This window comes from Haliotis rufescens, unplaced genomic scaffold, assembly GCF_023055435.1.
Source record: "Haliotis rufescens isolate VD_foot unplaced genomic scaffold, xgHalRufe1.0.p SCAF_67, whole genome shotgun sequence".
NCBI classification, from domain to species: Eukaryota; Metazoa; Mollusca; class Gastropoda; order Lepetellida; family Haliotidae; genus Haliotis; species Haliotis rufescens.
Genome location: NW_025964358.1, coordinates 1,791,362 through 1,812,660, shown reverse-complemented (window position 1 = coordinate 1,812,660; position 21,299 = coordinate 1,791,362). Strand labels below are relative to the sequence as shown.

Genomic DNA, 21,299 nt, shown 5'->3' with positions numbered 1-21,299 from the left:
TGATATGGGAAAACATTATTTTATTCATTGAGGTGAATTCCGACCCTTACGTACCTTGACGGGTGGAGTGTCATCAATGACGTCATCATAGGGTTCGTGTTCCTCCATGAGATGCAGGTCCCGGCGACGACGATGCTCGCATGGTTTCGACGTCCACTGGATGTTGGAGCAGCTGTAGGCTTCCCTCCAGTCGCAGGTGACGCTGCCCACGAAGGCAGCATGCCCGGGGCTGCGGTTGTTTCTGGCGCAGAGACACAGGTAGGCGGGAGGGTCCACCACCCCCGGGGCGGCTTGGATGAACGCATTACTACCCCCAACGTTACTATGACTACAAACAAACAAGACTGGAAGCTAGTGGAGCCTTGTGAAGTCAGCACAAACCTAGAGTCAATGAGTGAGTGCGGTTTTACGCCGCTTTTAGCAATATTCCAGCAATATCACGGCGGGGGACACCAGCAATTGGTTTCACACACTATACCCATGTGAGGAATCGAACCCCGACCCTCTGTGTGACGAAAGCTTTAAACACTAGGCTACACCTCTGTGCAGCATATACGTCGAGGGAAAGGGTGACCCAGTCGTCTAAGGCGCCTCAATTCGCAGTGTAGAGTTGCGTCCCTTTGACGTGCCATAAATTGGTTGGTTGGTTTGTTGTTTAACGCCGCACTCAGCAATATTCCAGCTATATGACGGCGGTCTGTGAATAATCGAATCTGGACCAGACAATCCAGTGATTGATATCATGTGCATCGATCCACGCAATTGGGACCGATGACATGTATCAACCAAGTCAGCGAGCCTGACCACCCGATCCCGTTAGTCGCCTTTTACGGCAAGCATGGGTTGCTGAAGACCTATTCCACCCCGGAATCTTCACGGGTCGACGTGCCATAAATATCGGATGCTGGGTTCGAGCCTCATCTGATTATGTTCCTTGGTATGTTACCACCAGACCGGTGCCCGTGGATTTGACTAAATTGGCTAACTTCTGATATCTGGAGCCCCTAGGTCTTTGCTCCACATTTAAAGGCCGTGATTTATTTACAGTTCTGTTCAAGGCCCTGTAAGACCCAACTTAGACTGCAAAACCACATTAAAAATCCTATTTAACTATTATAAATCATAACTTCTAATTTATCTGTCGCCTATTAAATGTGGCGTGATATTCTAGGACATATGCATTAACCTCTGATTCACACTACAGACCCTAGGTCATCGCGAGTGACCAAAACATTGATGCTTGACAGCATTCGTAGCGAAATTTGACAGTTGACAGTCGTCAAGGGCGTCGTGACTCGCTTGTTGCGGGTTCGTGTTCCAAATAGGCCACGATTTTGTAAGCACAATACCAATCCCGTGGAGACCCAGGTTAGAACTGATCCCAAACACTCTACTGCTCGTAGTAAGAGGTGGCTAAATTGGACCGGATGGTTAGTTTCGAGGACTCGATTGTGTTACATGGCAGTGTGATTTATTGTTAAACAATCTTGTAACTGCATTACACAGTTTCTGTAAAGATTCAGTAGAAGTTCAAAGCATTGTGTTTTGACAATGATTAGTAGTTAGGAATGTAGAACGTACTATCTAATGTAAGGTTTTGTTTGTTTTATTTGTTTGTTGTTCAACGCCGCGCTCAGCAATATTCCAGCTTTATGACGGCGGTCTGTAAGTAATCGAGTCTGGACCAGATAACCCAGTGACTGACATCATGAGCATCGATCCGCGCAAACATAGTCGCCTTCGGCAAGCATGGGTTGCTGAAGACCTATTCTACCCCGGAATCTTCACGGGTCTCTAATGTAAGAAGTGGTGTGGAAGTTACTATATTTAGTTAAATATTTGGAGTCAAGTGTAATCTAGAATCTTCCGGAACAGCTAGACTACTCCAACAGTATAGAAACGTTTAGGAGGTATTTAGACCATAAAAGGGGACACGTGTGTGCCTCTTTCATCTCACATTACATCAAGACCAGCGGTTGTATAAAGATCATTGTTTTCACCCTTGATATCCAGCCAAAGCCTATTTTGGAAGCTGCTAGGTAAATATTATTATCCTTATAAGCATTGCCATAACCACTGTATATTATTCTGCCATTGCGATTGTATTGCCATTGAATTTTGTACTGCCACTCTATCGTGTACTGTCATTGTAACTGCTGTGCAGTAACTTGTATTGATTTGTAAACCTAATAAATTTTATAATACAATGGTTATTTGTATACCATTTGTTGGTTGTTTGTTGGTTTCACACTGAATTATTTTACGTACAGATTTCCGGGTTAACGTATTGTTTCACTTTGGAAGTGGACACGTAACAATTGATTGCATGTATTCGTGCCCCTGACAGCGTGGGACCCGTCGGTGATAAGATCAACCCCAAGTCTGTCTAGCCAAGGGTCCATTATTTACACGCCGTTGTCATATCGCTGGCATGTTGTTGACTGCCGCCGAAAACAATTAACAACAAAACAAAGAAATAGCACTCCTCATTCTCATCTCTTTGGTTTGTTTGTTGTTTAACGCCGCATTGAGCAATATTCCAGCTTGTAAATAATTTAGTCTGGACCAGTGATCGATATTGTGAGCACTAGTGAGGTACGTGGACAAACAATCAATCAAAGTCACCTAGTCTGAACACCCGACCAACATAAGTTGCCATGGCCCTTTTCTAACCCCGAATCCACACAGAGTCATCTCTTTAGAGATTTCCCGAGGCAAGAGAGTTAACCGACTATACAAATCCATTTTCCACCATTGCCGAACTAGGCTGCAAATATGGAGTTATATTTTGGCTGGACTAACGAGTCCATTCATAGTCCAATCAAAATCGGGGAACGAAATCGACGTCCGGTTCGTAAACAACCTGGATTTCAACGTGCAGATGTCGGGCGACTGTAGGATTTGCAGAGCATGTGTAATATCAACGGGGTGTCGACAGATAATTTGCCATTCTTTTCATGATTTTAATCAAGTTGCTCACGCGATTTGATGCACTTCGCGAGGTAAGATCCCTTTTATGCCATTATATGTCTTAATCAGCGATCAGATCGTCTTGACTGGGCGCTGCCAATTTGTTTGTAGCAAATGCAAGTGATATGAGAGGTGGAATCTGATTGGTCAATAGGAGGGCCATAGAAGGGACATAACTCGTAATAGCCACTGGTGGCGCTACGTCCGACCCTGGAAATTCCAGTCTAATTTGGCAAGGGTGGAAACTAGACTTTTACAGTCAGCTAACCCATTTGACGCGGGAAGATGCTCTTTGGACTTTCTCCAACATTAAAATGACACGCAGTGATATTTAACAGAAACACGGTTTGAAGCAGCGTTAAACACAAAGCACTTTCTCACATTGATTCGTGACCAGACCCAGAAGCAATGAGTTGGCTTACAGATAGCGTGAAGCCAGGACTATGTTGTCGTCGGATGATCTACCGTTGAAGTTCCCGCACAGGCCTTCCGTGTTGGCCACGTCTGCTGGGGAAGCGAAGATCTGGATGTTGAAGCGGTTAAGGGATGTGTAGGAGAGCTCTACCTTCGTTCCCGTCGGCATGACAACCTAGGGAGACATGTGCAACAAATGAAGGAATGACTTAGGTATTTAGGACACATCCGTTGTTTTGGTTTCACACAGTAACCGATCGCGCACCATAACCGCGCATTGTTGAAGTATTGTACACTTTTCAAGATCTGCTCCGGAAACGAGCACTACTCCAATTTTCATGTTGCCATGGAAACCCAAAAGATATTTTCTTTTAGAAAATCCCAAACTATCAATAGGCACCAGTTCACAACTAGACCTATCTTTTAAGCCATGTTTGGTGAAGAAAGATTTTACGGTTTTCAGTATCTGCTCCGGAAACCAGCACTGCCGCAATTTCCAGCATACGACAAAGCTGTTGCCAAGGAAACACGAAAAGTAGCTTTTAAAAAACCACAAACTATCAAAAGGCACCACTTCACCACTATAGACCTATTAAAACAAAGCCCAAGTTTAGGGAACAAATATTGTACGGTTTTCAAGATCTGCACCGGAAACGAGCACTACCGCCATTTCCAGCCTTTGTCGAAGTTGTTGCCATAGTAACTCGAAAATATTGTTTTCGAAAATCCTAAACCGTCAATAGGCAGTTGACCACTAAACCTATCTACGTCCCAAGTCTGATGTAGAAATATTGTACGGTTTTCAAGATCACTGAATCCATCAGGAGTCAGCATCATGCACGAACAGATAGTGTCCATTTCAATAACCCCCACCCCTCCGGCAAAACGCATTGCGGGGGATAACAAACCTCAGCCTAGAGGTTAAAGCGTTCGAACGTCTCGCCGAAGGTCCGGGTTCGATTCCCATTATTGGTACAGTGTGAAGCCCACTTCTGGTATACCCCGCCCTGTCAACCAACCTGATATCGTCTTCCGGAAGATATTTGAGAGACCTCGAGGTAGCTGTTGGGGCTACATCCGTCTCTCTTGACGATCCACTGATTCATACACGCGTACACCATGAACATGTCTTTGCCGGCGTGGATGGCGACTGCACAGCTACAAGTGCCGTAATGACATGTTTCTGTCTTGGTCATAACCTGCACACACAAACACAGTGGACAATTGGCAGCTTGAAAACCTTGATCAACATCAACACCTTAATTATTTTTTTTAAATTGGGGGAGGGGAAGGATCACAAAAAAATGAACAATAATACAATTTCTGAATGATAATAAATATTTTTGGATCACTACAATCGTCTGATTATTTTTCATAGATACGACCTAATCATAATAAACTCCTAATTCGTAACACGTTCGAAAGAGAAATTTGACTTTACATCAAATTATTCACTGCGAGTATGTTTGTGACGTCATCACGTCACGGATTCTTGGACAAGACAAAATGTACGAGTATCGGGTAAAACATCGTGCAATAAAGACACATTGAAGCTATGAATTTTGTATAATAAAGTGGTAGAAAAGTCAGATTCATACTGAGACATATAGCTACCGACTGCTTTGTTTGTTTCATTGTCACATGACACAGTAGATGGGCGTTGGGTGAGAAACACTTAGAGATGCCTTTCATCTCTGGTATACTTGTATAGAAAGGTGTCTTTTAGTGAAAAATACGAACAATTTGGCTTTGACATATTCCTGTTGTCAAATTTGATGTGCTTTTCCAGGTCCGTAAAAATGATGTTATACTACAGTTTGGAAAACTAATGGGAATACGTGTCACAATCTGATTGGTTGAACATCGTTGGTAAACAGCATTCGAACCCCGGAAATCTTGAGCACTGAGTCTCTCTTCGGTCCGAAATTCTTTTCGGCGAGATTATTTTATTTGTTTGTTTGTTTGTTGTTTAACGTCGCACCCAACAAGTTTCCAGCGATATGATGTCGAGCCTGGACCTGACAATCCAGAGATTCACATCTTGAGCACCAAGACAAGCATCAACCAACTCAGCGAGTCTGACCACCCGACCTCGTCAGTCGCCTTTAACGACAAACATGGGTTGCATCATCAGGAAAGAGAGTTAACTGAGTTTAAAAGTTCAGTTTCCACCCTTGCCAAACTAGGCTGGAATTTCTGGGCTCGATTGTAGCGCAGCCAGTGGATATTACGAGTTATGTCCCTTCTAAGCCTCTCCTATGGAGTAATCAGATTCAACCTCTCGTACCACTTGCATTTATTTCAAACAAAATGACGGCGCCCAGTCAAGACGATCTTATCTATAATCAAGATCTACAGTGTGATAAAATGTGTCTTACATAGCGAAGTGCATCAAATCACGTGAGCACCTTGTTAAAAAAACATGAACAGATTTGAAAAATATATGTTGACAACGAGTTGGCGGTGCACATAAACTAATGTCCAAAAGAAACGATACCACACATTTTTCTAAATATTTTATTATGAAGAGTTAATTTTCGTCTGAAAAGGTACTTTTGCGTATCCTACGTTCCAAAACAAACGGATTCGGTCGATAAAACCGGGAACATTTGATCAATTGAGAAAAAAGCGTGCAATTTGCCCAAATGACGTTCCGTCCCGTAACACGAAATGCACGTGCATATCTTCTGTATAAAACTGCTGACCCGACACGTTGGGATCACAGCAACAAAAAGCACACAAAAGAAATGCAACGTTTGACAGCGATTGAGAGAGAGAGAGCCGCAGGAATGCTCCAACAGGGAGCTACGCACCGCGACGTCGCCAGAAGGTTAGGATGCGCGCGCATAACCGTTACCAGGTTAATGCAGCGGTTGCGTCAAACAGGTCGGACAGCAGACAGGCCGAGAACCGGGAGACCACGGGTGACCACGCCCGCCACATCCGGGTACTTCACCTTCGGAACCGCTTCGTAACGGCGACGTTAACGGCACGGACGGCACTGGGACACGTGATAAGTCGACACACCGTGTACAGGAGACTGCTGGCACATGGTATCCGAGCACGTCGCCCCTACCGCGGAGCGTTCCTGACACCTCAACACCGACTCAACAGACGGATATTGGCCAGGCGACTTCGACGGTGGCAACGGTGGAACTGGGCACGTGTCATGTTTTCTGACGAAAGCAGATTTTGCATCTTCAGGAACGACGGCCGGCAGCGTGTAAGAGTAGGTGAACGTTTGGCACCGAACTGCATCCATCAAGTCAGGCCATATGGAGGCGGATGTTTAATGGTTTGGGGTGGAATCTGCGGTGACGTCAAAACGAGACTCGTCGTTATTCGAGGAAACCTGAATGCGCAGCGTTATCGTGATGACATCTTACAACCAGTTGTGGTGCCATTCATCCAACAACAGCTTAATGGTATCATTTTCCAGCACGATAATGCGAGGCCTCACACGGCAAGGCTGACCCAGAACTTCCTAGCAAACGCCAACATTCACGTTTTACCATGGCCGGCATGTTTACCGGACATGAACCCAATCGATCACATGTGGGACATTCTCGGCCGCAAAGTCAGGAATCGCCCTGTGCCTCCAGTTAACCTCCAGGAATTGGAACAATGCCTCCTCCATAAATGGCAACGCATAGTATCCCAGAAGAAACAGTGCTGACTTTATCATGTAGATATATTTCTTAAATAATCCAAAGGGTAGCACTTTGGTGTATTACTGGTTATTTTGGACGATGGAACAGTTTGACGACACACCGCTTGAGATCAACAAATCATCGATCGAGGCATGAAAGATTCCTGTGGTCATGGTATTTCGATCCGAAAGCAACACGTTGACATACAGTGGTAATGAACAACAAAAATGACTTTTTACGAGTAAAATTATGACATTAATGATATATGTATCCATTCTCTGACATGTAATTATAACGTCAGTTTCAAGGCGTCAATAGCATATACACAAGAAGACAGGGTACACGTTAAAACTGGCGATTTAGTAAAGTACTTTGGCTGTATGACGCCACTCAACCTTACCGACAGGGGTTTATGAAGGTGACGGTACAATGTGTACACACCAACAGCGGTAGTGTCGTAAGATCTGAAAAAAGGCAGAATAATTTCTATATGAATGACTTGTAAAAATAGCCATGATAAGAATAGAAGAATTATGACAACACACATGCTTCAACACGATAAACTTCGCCTCCTTGTATACGTCTTCCCGAGGCAAGCGTGTTCACTAGCCTATATCAATGCAGAGTTTCTACCCTTGCCACACCAAGGCCACCTCGCGTAGATCACGAGTTGTGCCCCTTGTGCAGCTTCACAAAGATGGCGACTACCTAGGCGACGACTTTGTCGATCAGATAACGAAAACATTCGCGATTTTATCCCTGAGGAAGGGGGGAGGGGAGTTGTTGGTTGGTTTGAAAGATGAAAAAGACAAATTTATGTCAACAAAGACAGGCAGCGGAAAATCACTTACAGTAAACTACGGTTATAACGAACTCAAAGGGACTACTATTTTTAGTTCGTTATAACCGTAGTTCGTTATAAGCATATATACAGCATAACTACAGCAAATAGTCGGGACTAAAAAGTAAGTTCGTTATATCCGTCAGTTCGTTATAAGCGTGTTCGTTATAACCGTAGTTAACCGTACGAAGGGGTACCAGTATGTTGACTTTGTGAAACGTTCTCTGATTGGACTATCGATATATGTGCGATGGTCCAATCATATTAAGCACAGGTAAGTGGGCTTCATGTGGCAAGGGTGGAAACAAGACTTTCATAAAAAGGCTAGTGAACGCTCTGGCCTCGGGAAGATGCCTCGTAAAAACCTAATTATAGAACCCAATTCCTTCTTCCCACACGGAGGTCATGTTGAAATATATAACAGTACTGGCAGTCCGACGTGTTCTTATTCAAGATAACGTGTCTTATGGTACCGTTATGTACTTTACAGATGTAGTGTTAGGCAAACATATTCTGAAATGTTCATTTTTCATAATATATTAGATTATGGGTCATGTTCATACGAACTATACTTGAAATTAATTCCTCCATGGCGGTCAAATTTGACTTTTTTGACGGCCCCAATGTCTTAATTGATTTGGAATGTCATAACCTACAACTCTCCCAAGTGTCATGACCAGTGAAGATCTGGGGTAGAATAGGTCTTCAGCAACCCATGCTTGCCGTAAAAGGCGACTATGCTTGTCGGAGGAGGCGACTAACGGGATCGGGTGGTCAGGCTCGCTGACTAGGTTGATGCATGTCATCGTTTCCCAATTGCGTGGATCGATGTTCATGATATTAATCACTGGATTGTCTGGTCCAGAATCGATTATTTACAGACCGCCGTCATATAGCTGGAATATTGCTGAGTGCGGCGTTAAACAACAAACCAACCAACCCAAGTTTCATGCTTTTATCAAGGAAAATGCGAAGTAAGACAATGCCTGAGTGAAACGGACTGTGTACCGCACAGGGTTAAATGATTTGCAGAAATGTTTGTTTTGCATTGACACTTACTCAAAATAGTTCCTGGTGGGTGATCTCACTTGCCTATTTATAGGATCGTGATAACAAGTGTCTCGGGTTGGTTTATCACATCGATAACACTATCCATTATATGAGAACTTACATATTGGTCTTGCGGAACTACAAGTTGCTGTTTGGAACCAATATGTGATAATATGTGATAATATATTTTCACCTTTCATTGAGCGATATATACATGTATTTGTCGCCGGCACTTACCCTCCGTCAAATGTGTTGATGTGGACGTCTGTGTGAGCTCTGCACTGATTCCTGACCACATTGCGGTTCCTGTCTGTCACATGTGTCTGAAAGACCAACAGTAGAAGACTTGTTCGTTTTTTATTTGACGCATCTTCCCGAGGCAGGGGCTTTAACTGACTATAAAAGTGCAGCTTTCCCCCTTGCCAAACTAGGCTGGAATTTCCAGGCTCGATCGTAGCGCCACCAGCGGCTATTACGAGTTATGTCCCTTCTATGGCCCTCCTATTGACCAATCAGATTTCACCTCTCATATCACTTGCATTTGCTTCAAACAAAATAGCGCCCAGTCAAGACGATCTGATAGATGATAAAGAACTATTTTGTAATAAAACGGGTCTTACCCCGCAAAGTGCATCAAAACACTTGAGCACCTTGATTAAAAACATGAAAAGAACGGCAAAATATCTGTCGACGCCCAGGTACACATGCAAATCTTGCAGTCTACCGAAATCTGCATGCAGGAAACCATGTTTAATAATAATAATAATAATAATAATAATAATAATAATAATAATAATAAGGCTATTTTTTAGCGCAAAATCCACATGACTAAGGGACATGCTCAATCCGCAAATTCAGCATATGTAAGATAATAAAAATATACACATTCAGTTGTAGCGTTAAAAAAAAGTATGTTTTGAGTCCAGATTTCAACACATTAATACCAGGTGCACTAAACCGGATGTCTAGTTCGTTACGCGATTTTGATTGGAGTACGCATAGACTCGTTAGTCCAGCCAAAATGTAATTCCGGAATTCCCGCCTTGTTCGGCAAGGCTGGTAACTGGACTTTCATAGTCAGCTAACGCCCTTGCCTCGGGAAGATGGTTTAACGCCGCACACAGCAATATTCCAGCTTTATGACGACGGTCTGCAAACAATCGAGTCTGGACCAGACAATCAACGTAACTGGGATACGATGACATCCATCAACCACACCATCGTGTAACCATTAGGCAACCCTACCGCCCCCTGGGAACTGCAAGCGCATACAAGACGTCACGGTTGTAGCACAAAGTCTTGTTCAAAGAACAAACGAAGGTATGTCAAACGATCACTGGTTTCGTGCATAACACTTGGCAGATGTTGTTTAGCATTTTCTTTTGGCGTAACTGCCACGTGGGCTAAAAGGCTATTGCTAACACACAACTTGTAAAGGTAATTAAAAACACAAAAAAACACCTTTAACGGCAATACTTTTGATTAGAGTCTGCCTGGTTCGCTCAATTTTCAATTTTCATAATGTTACGAAATGCAGTCATATGTATCAAACCGCGATAAAAATTAAACAAAGTACAATTTCGGACATAATTTATATTCGGCCAAATCCAACTGCTTTCAATTCGAGGCTATATTTACTAGCATGGGTGTGGAAACTGAACCCTATCTTGCCTGCCTTTTTTAAAAAGCGTCAACTAAGCCCCTTTGAACAATTAAAAAAAACAAAGCTCTGCCTCGTACCCCCTACCTCCAGAATATCAATATATTAATAACTGACCTGTATTTCCGGCAGTTTGTAGTGAGACCAGAGTGGCAGGACCTTGCTGTAGTCTGAGGACTTGAGTCTGAGGACAGCCGGGGCCACGGGGTTCCGGTCACGGCCGTTGGTAACCGCCGTCACCCTCATGGACTGGGGGCTGTTCCATCGACTTCCGTCGAAGCTGAAGCCACACAGGCCGGGGACGTTCACGCTGGTCGGACCGGACACCATTGCGCACGTGGCGTTGGCTGAGGAGATGGTGCTCTCGAAATTGATGATGCAGCTGAATGGCACGTCGGTGATACAAGGAACGGGTATAGTAGAGGTGAAGGTCACGGAGACTGAGCTCCCTTCCGGTATAGTGTTGACGGGATTGGTTATCTGAGGATGAAGGATCATACCACTGATTCAAAATTGCATTAACATGGGTGCTCCCTTTGCATAACATTTGAGATGACCTTCACATGCTAACACACCTCTAAGTTCAATATATATCTTTTCTATAGAGGATAGGTATTAAATAATATTCTAAAGATCAACTTAATCTGATAAATTCAACTCACACAAAGACACATAATAATTGTCCTTTCAAATGTCCTCACTTTTCTCATAAATAAAATTTAGTTCTGTTCGTTATAGCTGTTTGCTAATTAAATATATTGAGGTAAAAATGGTTGCAAAGAATTTTACTCACTTTTATTCCAGCAAAGAAGTCTTCACTGGTGAACGTCTTGCTAGGTATTCCGCTCGCTGTTGTTTTGGCTTTAAACGAACACTTCACCTACAAGCAAACAAATTCATACAGCTCAGTAGGCCGCAGTTTTAAAGCTCTTCTCGAGGTGCTTTTGATGCCTGTAAAGTTGATAACATCATGCAGAGAATTTGTTATAAAACGATGAGGGACATTCATCACCTTTGCACATGGAATTAAACGACGATTAAACGATGATTGTTTTGAGATTCAAGATAAATGTTTACAGTGCAATGAGTGAGTGAGAGGGTTAGTTTGACCCTGTTTTCATTTATTATTTAACGTCCTTTAGCACACTATGTTACGCAGATGCTGTATAAGTGCAATCATCATCATCATCATGGTCGTCGACGTCTTCACCATCATCATCATCATCATCATCATCATCATCATCATCGTCGTCGTCGTCGTCTTTATTATTATCATTATTCACGGTGTGACATCGTATTGTGGAATAGAAAGCCCAAAGTGAAGCGACTCCACAAGTTAGGGACTCGTGCTGACAGTCAAAGGATTGCTATCCAAGTGAATCCCGGGTTCGAATCCCCATCTACCGTGCCACTGACTCACAGAGTGAACTGACCTACCGTCATTGGGAGCTGCCATCCAGCTTCCTGTATCAGGACGGTTGTCTGGTAGTACTGGGAGCTCGGAACATCGCGATAACTCTTGATTAGACGGTTGTCAATGTACCAGTCGACGTCGTACACATACGTTGTTGCTGTGTCGTGCAGACGGGTGCAGTTAAAGTGTAGTTTCCGCCCGCTGACGTCTCTCAACTTGTGGGATTTCACCCATGGCCGCACTTCCGCTTTTACGCTTGCCGACAGATGTGGAATCGCGGCTGATAAAATAAAGTGTATTACAAGGACGATTCAACGCAAATCATTTAAATTATTCAATTCATTATTTTCAATTAATGAATAGATTAGAATGAAAGCGAAATATTAAACTATATGTATGGGAAATATGAATTCCCATGTTCGCACAATGGCTATGATAATTAGCTGAAATAGAAAAAGAATTGCATACTTTGGACATGTTCTCGTGGAAACAAATCCTTGGTAATGAAATACCAGGTGGTTACCATGGTTACTCACTTGTGCATGGTTGGTACCCCGATATGGAACCTTGACCTGGTGGGCATTTCTCCAAGTAATCTACAAGGTAACGGTGTCATTGTTGTAATATACCTTGGGGTATTGCATTGTAAGCAATACATTAACGCTAATTATCACATAGGTGGTCAATTATGTCTGTATCATTTGGGTTTCATGAAAACAATACATCTGTCAACGTAAAGGTCGTTATGATACAGGGCGGTGGTGTAGTAGAGCGGTTAAAGTGTTCGCCTGGGTTCGATTCCTCACATGGGTACAATGTGAAAAGCCCATTTCTTGTGTCCCCCGTCGGAATAAATGTATTTCTAAACGCGGTGTAAAACCATCTAATTGACTGTCTGACTGACGTTATGACAAACTTTGTAAGGAATTGAGTGAAAAGTCACAGTTGGTGTGTATGTGGTGGCCCCATATGACGCACGTCTTCACGGTTACTGGGGGCACGGGTGGCCCAGTCGTCTAAGGCGCCGCGATCCGCTGTGCAGAGTTGCGTCCCTTGGGCACGCCAGAAACCTATGATTGTGGGTTCGAATCACGGTTCGCCCCGATTATGTTTCTAGGTTTGTCAGCACCAAACCCGTGTTCGTGGGTTTCACCGAAGTGGTAAACGTCTGAGACCTGCATCCCTTCGGGCTTTATTCCACATTAAGCTGACACGCCGTGATATGACTGGAATACTGTTAAAAGCGGCGTTAAACCCAACTCACTCACTCACTCACGGTTACTACTTTGGCGGAACCGCCGAGCACAGTGCTGCCAAACAAAGGTTCCATATCAGGATGAATCTATGATTTGAAGCCTCGTTCACAGGATCCTGGCGAGGTAGAGAGCGCCTTGCACCACCAACCATGCATCATATTTCATCATATACAGTCAGATTGAAGGTGACATGGGCACAGGTGATTCAGCAATGGAGAAAACATTTGAAAATCTGTTGATTCTTCCTCCCGAAATCTTGAGAATATGTTGATTCTTCTTCTGGAAACCATTGGAATCTGTTGATTCTTTTTCCGGAAACCATGGGAATCTGTTGATTCTATTTCCTGAAATCCTTAGAATCTGTTGATTCTACTTCCGGAAACCCCGAGAATCTGTTGATTCTACTTCCGGAAATCCCGAGAATCTGTTGATTCTACTCTCGGAATCAACAGATTCAAGTGATTTCTCCGATTTGAACCATGGTATAGTTGAGATGTAATTTCTCTATAATCTTGCATAATGACCTGTAGTTACGTCAGTTTTACACTTTAAGGATCGCCAGTGAATTCATGGCTCAGAACTAACTGCACCAACAAGAACGTGACGTCTTCATTACGGTTTACACACAGGTGTATGTCGACTCACCGAAGCAGTATTTCCCGGGGCAGCCGCTCAGCTTGTTGAGGAAGTACACACGGTATGTGCCGCAGTTCTTCACCCTCACCTGGAGCTGGGTCTCGAAGCACCCGATTATCCCCCGTTGGTAGGCCGTGCGGTTGACCACGCCCTCAGAGGGGGCGGGGATGGAACCTGTAGAGTGTTAGCAGAACAAGGTTGATAAAAAGTTTTACAATGCAAATCACCAATGTATACCAACTAACACGGTACTAATAACGCCCACTAATAACGTCCGCTAACAACAATGTTTCCCTTCACAACGACATATCCCCTAACAACAGCATATCCCAACAACAAAGTATTCCTAACAACGACATATCCCCTTTCAACACAGTATATCCCAACAACAAAGTATTCCCTAACAACGACACATCCCCTTTCAACACAGTATATTCTCAACAACAATGTATTCCCTAACAACGACATATCCCCTTTCAACAGTTTATCCCAACAGCAAAGTATTCCCTAACAACGACATATCCCCTTTCAACACAGTATATCCCAACAACAATGTATTCCCTAACAACGACATATCCCCTAACAACAGTATATACCAACAACAATGTATTCCCTAACAACGACATAGCCCTTAACAACAGTATATTCCAACAACAATGTATTCCGTAACAACGACATATCCCCATTCAACACCGTTTCTCCAAAAGAACTATGTATTCCCTAACAACGACATATCCCCTAACAACAGTATATCCCAACAACAATGTATTCCCTAACAACACTGAGTCTAGTAACAGTGTGTTCTCTAACCTCAATGTATCCTGCAACAACACTGTATCCCCTAACAACAGTGTATTCCCTAACAACACTGTATCCCCCAACACCACTGTATCTCCTAGCAATAACACTGCCCCTAACAACGACATAGCCCCTAACAACATTGAACCCACTGACAACACTGTATCGCCGCACAACATTGCAGATTACCAGATCCTGCCAAAGCAAAGAATTCAGAACAAAAGTGGTTCATACAATTGACTTCCACTGCTTCAAATTAAACGCCTTGGTAATGTAGAATACATTTGACGAGACTTGTTGAACAATGTCTAGCGGAAATTGCAGGTATAAACAGTCATCGGCCCAGTTTAACAGAAACAATAGCGAGACAACCAAACAATGTTGTAAAATTCTGCACCTCGTGGAGATGTATGTGTCAGCTAAACCCATCGTGTCTGGTTAGAATAAAAGTAAATCCAAAAAAATATTCTCACAGCTCTCGCCAGTTACTAATATAACACTTGGGAGCAAATAAATACAGATCAGACTGTCTACCTGCTCGCTATTACTACAATATATTACTCTGTCGAGATTACACCATATTTACTCAGTTGGGAAACCTGTGATTAAGGCTGTTGTAATATGTGATAACACTGCGAAGAGAGACCACCCGGGGTGCAAGGCGAATAATTACGACAGCAGCAAAATACTCACCGTTCATCCAGACGGGGAAGAGCGTCCCACAAGCTGAAATCTGGGGACAGTGAGAGTAGAGATCCCCAGCCCCGGAACCATCAAGTCGATACCTACAGGTGTTGATGTGAAACAGATAACTGAAACCAACACCTTCATCTCCGTTTGGGGGGGGGGGGGGGGGGGAGAGGAGAGTTTATATTTTGACGAATGTTCTATAATATCGCTGTATATCGTAGGACTCAAACTCATGAAAGAAATATATAATATAAACTCATAACCCTTTCATGTAAGGGTATTATTTATAACTAAACTAGCAGGGATGGATCAAAGATTTAAAGAAAAAGGGGAGTGGAGGTCAACTTCGGCCATTAGTCAGTGTGTGCGTGCGTGTGACGTTTTTTCACATTTCAAAAAGGGGTGTGTGGCTACAGCTAAACAAGGGCATTACTACAGCTAAACAAGGGCAATACTACAGCTAAACAAGGGCATTACTACAGCTAAACAAGGGCAATACTACAGCTCAATCAGGATATTGTTACAGCCACATTAGGACATATAAGGGCATTACTACAACCGAACATGGCTTTACTACAGTTAAACAAGGGCATTACTACAGCCAAACCAAGGCATTGTTACTGCCAAGCATTAACAATAGTTAAACTAGGAATTAGGGCATTAGTATTGCCGAGATAGCTTTAATTATTGCCAAGAATGTGCATTATTTACAGCTAAGGAAGAGCTTCATTACAGGTAGGAAAGGGCATTATTAATAAAAAAAAGACAATATTACTGTCAATAAGGTGCATTATTATTGATAAGCAACGACATTAGTTCAGCTAAGCAAGGGCATTATTGCTACTAAACACGGGCATTGTTACAGCTAAACGGGCATTGTTACAACTGAATACGGGCATTTCTACAGCTAAACAAGGGCATTACTACTGCTAAACAGGGGCATTACTACAGCTAAACAAGGGCATTACTACAGCTAAACAGGGGCATTACTACAGCTAAACAAGGGCATTACTACAGCTAAACAAGGGCATTACTACAGCTAAACAAGGGCATTACTACAGCTAAACAAGGGCATTACTACAGCTAAACACGGGCATTACTACAGCTAAACAAGGGCATTCAGATAGCGAAACAAGGCATTAATAGAGCCAAACAAGGCATTACAACAGCTGAACAAGGGAATTATTACTGCTAAGCATGGACAATAGTTAAACTAGGAATTAGGTCATTAGTATTGCCACGATAGCCTTAATTACTGCCAAGCAAGCACTTTATTACAGCTTGTTGCATTACTCGGCCTCTTTCGGCATATTCCGCTAATGTCCGTCGTGTTCCTACTCTACCAGTTGTTTCCATCCGGCAGGTAGTGGTCGCACTCGGCCTGTTCCGTCTGAGACAGGATATACGTGTACACTCGCTTGTCATGCTGCAGTGTCTCGTGGCTCAGACAGGGGTCGCTCTGACCTGCAATACCATCGGCCGTTTACGCGGGACTTCAAACAAGCCAAATAAGGTGAACTACATTGCAATCTTTATCAAAGGAAGCACGAATGCCCCTAGACTATCGTTTAGTCTTTGCACATATACTATTTTGAAACAAACTGAAAAGGAGCCCCAGTGAGGTCAGAGTTTCAGAACCTTGGGAAATCTAGACTTGCTTCATTTACGTCTACAGCAGTACAGTAGGGGCTTCGCGGGAGGGACATAATAATATTGTTCAGGGACTGCGAGACAATGCGCCGTCTTATAGACGTGCCAGTATCTTATGGTCATGGGTTCGAATCCCAGATTCGCCTTGACCATGATAGTCGGTGTGTCAGCACCATAGGTGTCGTACTCGTGGGTTTCATGAAAGTAGCAAACGTCTCCGAACTCACCATCTTCGAGACTTGCCAAGCTTTGTTTGATGTCGTTATTCATAAATAATTTAAAAGAGGCGTCTATTTTATGGAGGTAGCGAATGTCATATAACGCCGCAGGGACAAATCACGGCTGTATGTACATGGTAGAATCTGAACCAGACAAACTAGACTGTCTCCAAGACCCTAGACAATAAATTAAACAAGGAGTCCAGCTCAAGTGTAGAATGATTGAGCAATTCTAGATTGCCTCAGCTCTGCTCTGAAATTGAGCATTGCTCAGGGCTCCTTTTTTGAATGTATTATCTTTATTTTGTAGATATATTTTTTTTATATATAAGATATCAATTTTTCTGGGACTAAACGGCTGTCTACAGACAAACAAGTGGTTAAAAGCAATAGCAGCGATTAATCTAGGTACTTTGTCATGCAGTCAGCCCAACCACCCGATCCTCTTAAACATGGGATAGTGGGGACCATTCGTCACCACTCGCCCCTTTCCGTCACCAGAAGAAGACGCGTCCGACTATCATTCAGTCAGAGGCTATATAGAGGTTATCACGCGAGTGTATTTGGGGATGGTAAATATCCTGCATTAGGAATAAACATTGTATTTAGCGAGCCTTGGCGAGCTAAATACATAGTGTTTATTCCTAATACAGGATATTTCCCATCCCCAAACACACAAGCGTGATAACCTCTATATCATATAATGTCATTCTTTAATTCTGTGCTTTAAAATCGCTTTCCCTCTCTCACAAACATTACCGAAACATTGCGACTTTTCCTGAAATGCGTGCATTAATATTTATTACGTCACAGGGTAGGTGATGTGTCAGTCGGACAGTGACAGTAGCCGATATAGTTCCAACTGAAATCTGTTTCTTATACAGTGGCGAAGCAACATATACGCAAAACAACAGTTGTTTTTAATTGCCTTTCGCGGCATTCCATCGGTCTGTCCGCTATAGTAACTGCCCTTTGTCAAAGGGAAGCTACTCTTACCCTAGTCTATGAGACGTCACGGCCAGACGTAGTTGACAGTCGGTCTGTCCTGTTATAACGTTAAGAAGTGTAGTCAGATGTACACACAGCGTCAAATCGAAACAAGGTAACAATTCAGACTTATTTCGGCCAAATCCAACTATTTTAATTTGTGGAGAAGGTTTCAAGCCGCAGAGGTCTACAAGCACAGATATTGCTACTGATCCCGCTTGGCTAGGCCTCGTGCCCTCGCAAAATTGTTTCGAAATTTATATCTCCAAAGTTGCCAAAACTTATAAATTGCCTTAGCTACGTCACAGTTAGACACTGATTTTCAGTATATTAGACTGTTCTTTTGATAATGATAGCAATTATCCCTGTAGTTTATCCAGATTCCCGATGGTTAATTCTGACTCGATCGCCGAATGACGAGGGCGACGCCATGTTTGTTTATAAACAGTGAAAGTAGTCCTACTTGACCTTTGATGTTTGCATCTCTATCCGCATATGACCCCAACGGATATCGTTTTTATCCGTTGGCTTTTATCCTGCCGAGAAACCTACCCATTATATGATAAATATCGGTATTGGGTCTCTGGTTCAGTGTTTTGTGCAAAAGCACGACACGCCGTTTAGAATGCGCGGTTGATTGTAAGTACGTAGTAAATATCCATGAATTGATGTAAATCTGGATATTGTACACCTAGTTGACTATTTCTCCTGCTGTGCCCATCTGCGCGAAGGATATTTCACTAGCCACATTGAATATCCTCCATATTATATACTTTTTGTGTAGTTGTCTACAGGAAGATTTATAATTTTCATTACAAATGTAAAACCTTGAAACGTAAATTCTCCCTACCTAACACGCAGGGACGTTTCACCACCCATTGTAATTGCGACTTAAAAAGTAGTTCCGAATTTGCAAAATCTTGAAAAATATAAACAAAAATCATAGAAAAAATATTTGAGGTCACTTAAATTCTTTATAACATATCTGGATAGGATTATATATAAAATCAACTTTAAAAAATATTCTCGAAAGCTACGAGACCCTGTTGGAAGCGAAGGAACACACGCTGGTCAAGTAAAAAAATGTCGCTTTGCGAACCGAACAGTCTCGATTGACGGGTTAAATGAGAAATTTACAGTTTATAACGAAACATTTACTAGAGAAAAACAAACCGGCAAGAAGCGATATTAACTCCATAAATGACCATCTGTCATTATTTTGCCTTGTCAATGTGGAACTAAAGGACGTCAGCAGTATGTGTACGGGCCAGACAATTACGGTAAAGTGAGCCTATTTCAAAAGTGTCCTCAAAGTGTAATGTTCACTGCAGTGAAATATCAAGTGTGATGTTCACTGCAATGAAAAAATAACTTTCCTCAACTTCAGAAAACTCAGTCTTTCACACTTAAGTATATACTAACATTTATGTTACTTTATATTAACTGGGGGCATGGGTGGCCCAGTCGTCTAAGTCACCGTAAATCGCTGTGCAGAGTTGCGTCCCATAGGCACGCCACAAACCTATGATCGCGGGTTTGAATCCCGGTTCACCCCGATTATGTTTCTAGGTTTATTAACACCATACCCGTGATTGTTGGTTCACCAAAGTGGTAAACATCTTAGACTTGCGTCGCTTAGGCCTTTTCTCAAAGCTGACACGCAGTGATATAACAGGAATGCTGTTATAAAGCGGCGTTAAACCCAACTCACTCACTTATATTAACTAAAACACAGAATAAAACACAGCATTATATGAGATGCATTATAAAGATAACGAGAATACCCCAATTTGATCGGTTAATAAACGTTGTCAAAAGGGATTGAAAGCCCTGAAATCCTCTGGACGCTTCACTGCGTATGAATACGTCTCTTTGATTAATATGTACCTAACATAAAATTCGGTTGGCGACAAGAAAACCGCCGGACATTCTAACATTTGAAACCTTTAGTTTCAAGAAAATACCGAATACTTATTTTCATCCTCAAATCTGAAAACATGTAATGCTTGTCTCCTATGAATATATATTAACCCATAAGGAATGGGTTTAACTGAGCATTTTAACCATTGAACATCGGATCCGTGTGGACCTATTTGTTTGTTGTTTGACGCCGCACTCAGCAATATTCCAGCAATATGACGGCGGTCTGTAAATAATCGAGTCTGGACCAGAAAATCCAGTGATTGACATCATGAACATCGATCTACGCAGTGGGGATACGATGACATGCATCAACCAAGTCAGAGAGCCTCACTATCCGATCCCGTCAGTCGCCTCTTACGACAAGCATAGTCGCCTCTTACGGACCAATTTGAACCAGGACCTGTTTGAACCATGGCCAACATTCAAAGAACCTTTGCGCCTAAAATATAACACCATTGTTTCGTTAATCATATTTTAAAAAGATAGTCAGGTACTCTATGCGTAACTATGACAACACAGCGTGAGTTGTCCCTGTGTGAAATTTCCATGTCGACGTAGCAGAAGACGGAATCGTTGGCCTACCTCGTGGACGTGGGTTCAATTCTCGCTGGCGACACGCGATTTTCGTGAAATCAAGGTAAATGACGGGGAAAAGAAACGTTCCGTCAACGCTAAAGGGTATTTAACTTCCTATTCAAGGAATCATAGTTTAAAGCAAACTAACATGCATAATAAAGCATGAACATAGAACATATGATAAGAACTAGAAATATACAGTAAAGTGTCCATGAGGGTATATACTGACCACTGCACATGCTTATCAATACACTCAGCGCTACTAGGCCCGGCGTCGTCAGCAGCGGTCGCTCCATTTTCTCTGTCTACCGGGAAGTAGTGGTGCGTGTTTTATACTGCAGTACAGACAGAGATTACGCTTTGTTATTTATCATGCTACACACCAAGGGGCCGACGGCGTTACTGCGGAGTGGAGCTTCATGGTTTAAAGGAAGACATCGAGCGATACCCATAGGCTTGAAGACTTATATTACATGTGAAAAATACCACTCAAAACGTTAAGAACACCCATTTTGTTTCATTTCACAATAGTTATTCTGTCACGCCATGACAGGTTAACTAAATTT

At 42.7% G+C, this 21,299-nt stretch overlaps 1 protein-coding gene across 2 annotated transcripts in view; it reads right to left on the bottom strand.

Moving 5' to 3' along the window:
• LOC124116178 overlaps positions 1–21,074 on the bottom strand; it is a 32,216-nt gene extending 11,142 nt beyond the window's left edge. For both annotated transcript variants that reach the window (XM_048387151.1, XM_048387152.1), the window contains exons 1-13: positions 20,963–21,074; positions 16,723–16,843; positions 15,383–15,474; positions 13,901–14,065; positions 12,536–12,595; positions 12,023–12,279; positions 11,379–11,465; positions 10,703–11,065; positions 9,163–9,248; positions 7,435–7,498; positions 4,404–4,583; positions 3,393–3,559; positions 55–328 (exon numbers count right to left, since the gene is read on the bottom strand). In XM_048387151.1, coding sequence (XP_048243108.1) covers positions 55–328; positions 3,393–3,559; positions 4,404–4,583; positions 7,435–7,498; positions 9,163–9,248; positions 10,703–11,065; positions 11,379–11,465; positions 12,023–12,279; positions 12,536–12,595; positions 13,901–14,065; positions 15,383–15,474; positions 16,723–16,843; positions 20,963–21,029 — 1,983 coding nt within the window. In that variant the 5' untranslated portion in view covers positions 21,030–21,074. The remainder of the gene's footprint in view (positions 1–54; positions 329–3,392; positions 3,560–4,403; positions 4,584–7,434; positions 7,499–9,162; positions 9,249–10,702; positions 11,066–11,378; positions 11,466–12,022; positions 12,280–12,535; positions 12,596–13,900; positions 14,066–15,382; positions 15,475–16,722; positions 16,844–20,962) is intronic.
• Positions 21,075–21,299: the final 225 nt, after the last annotated feature.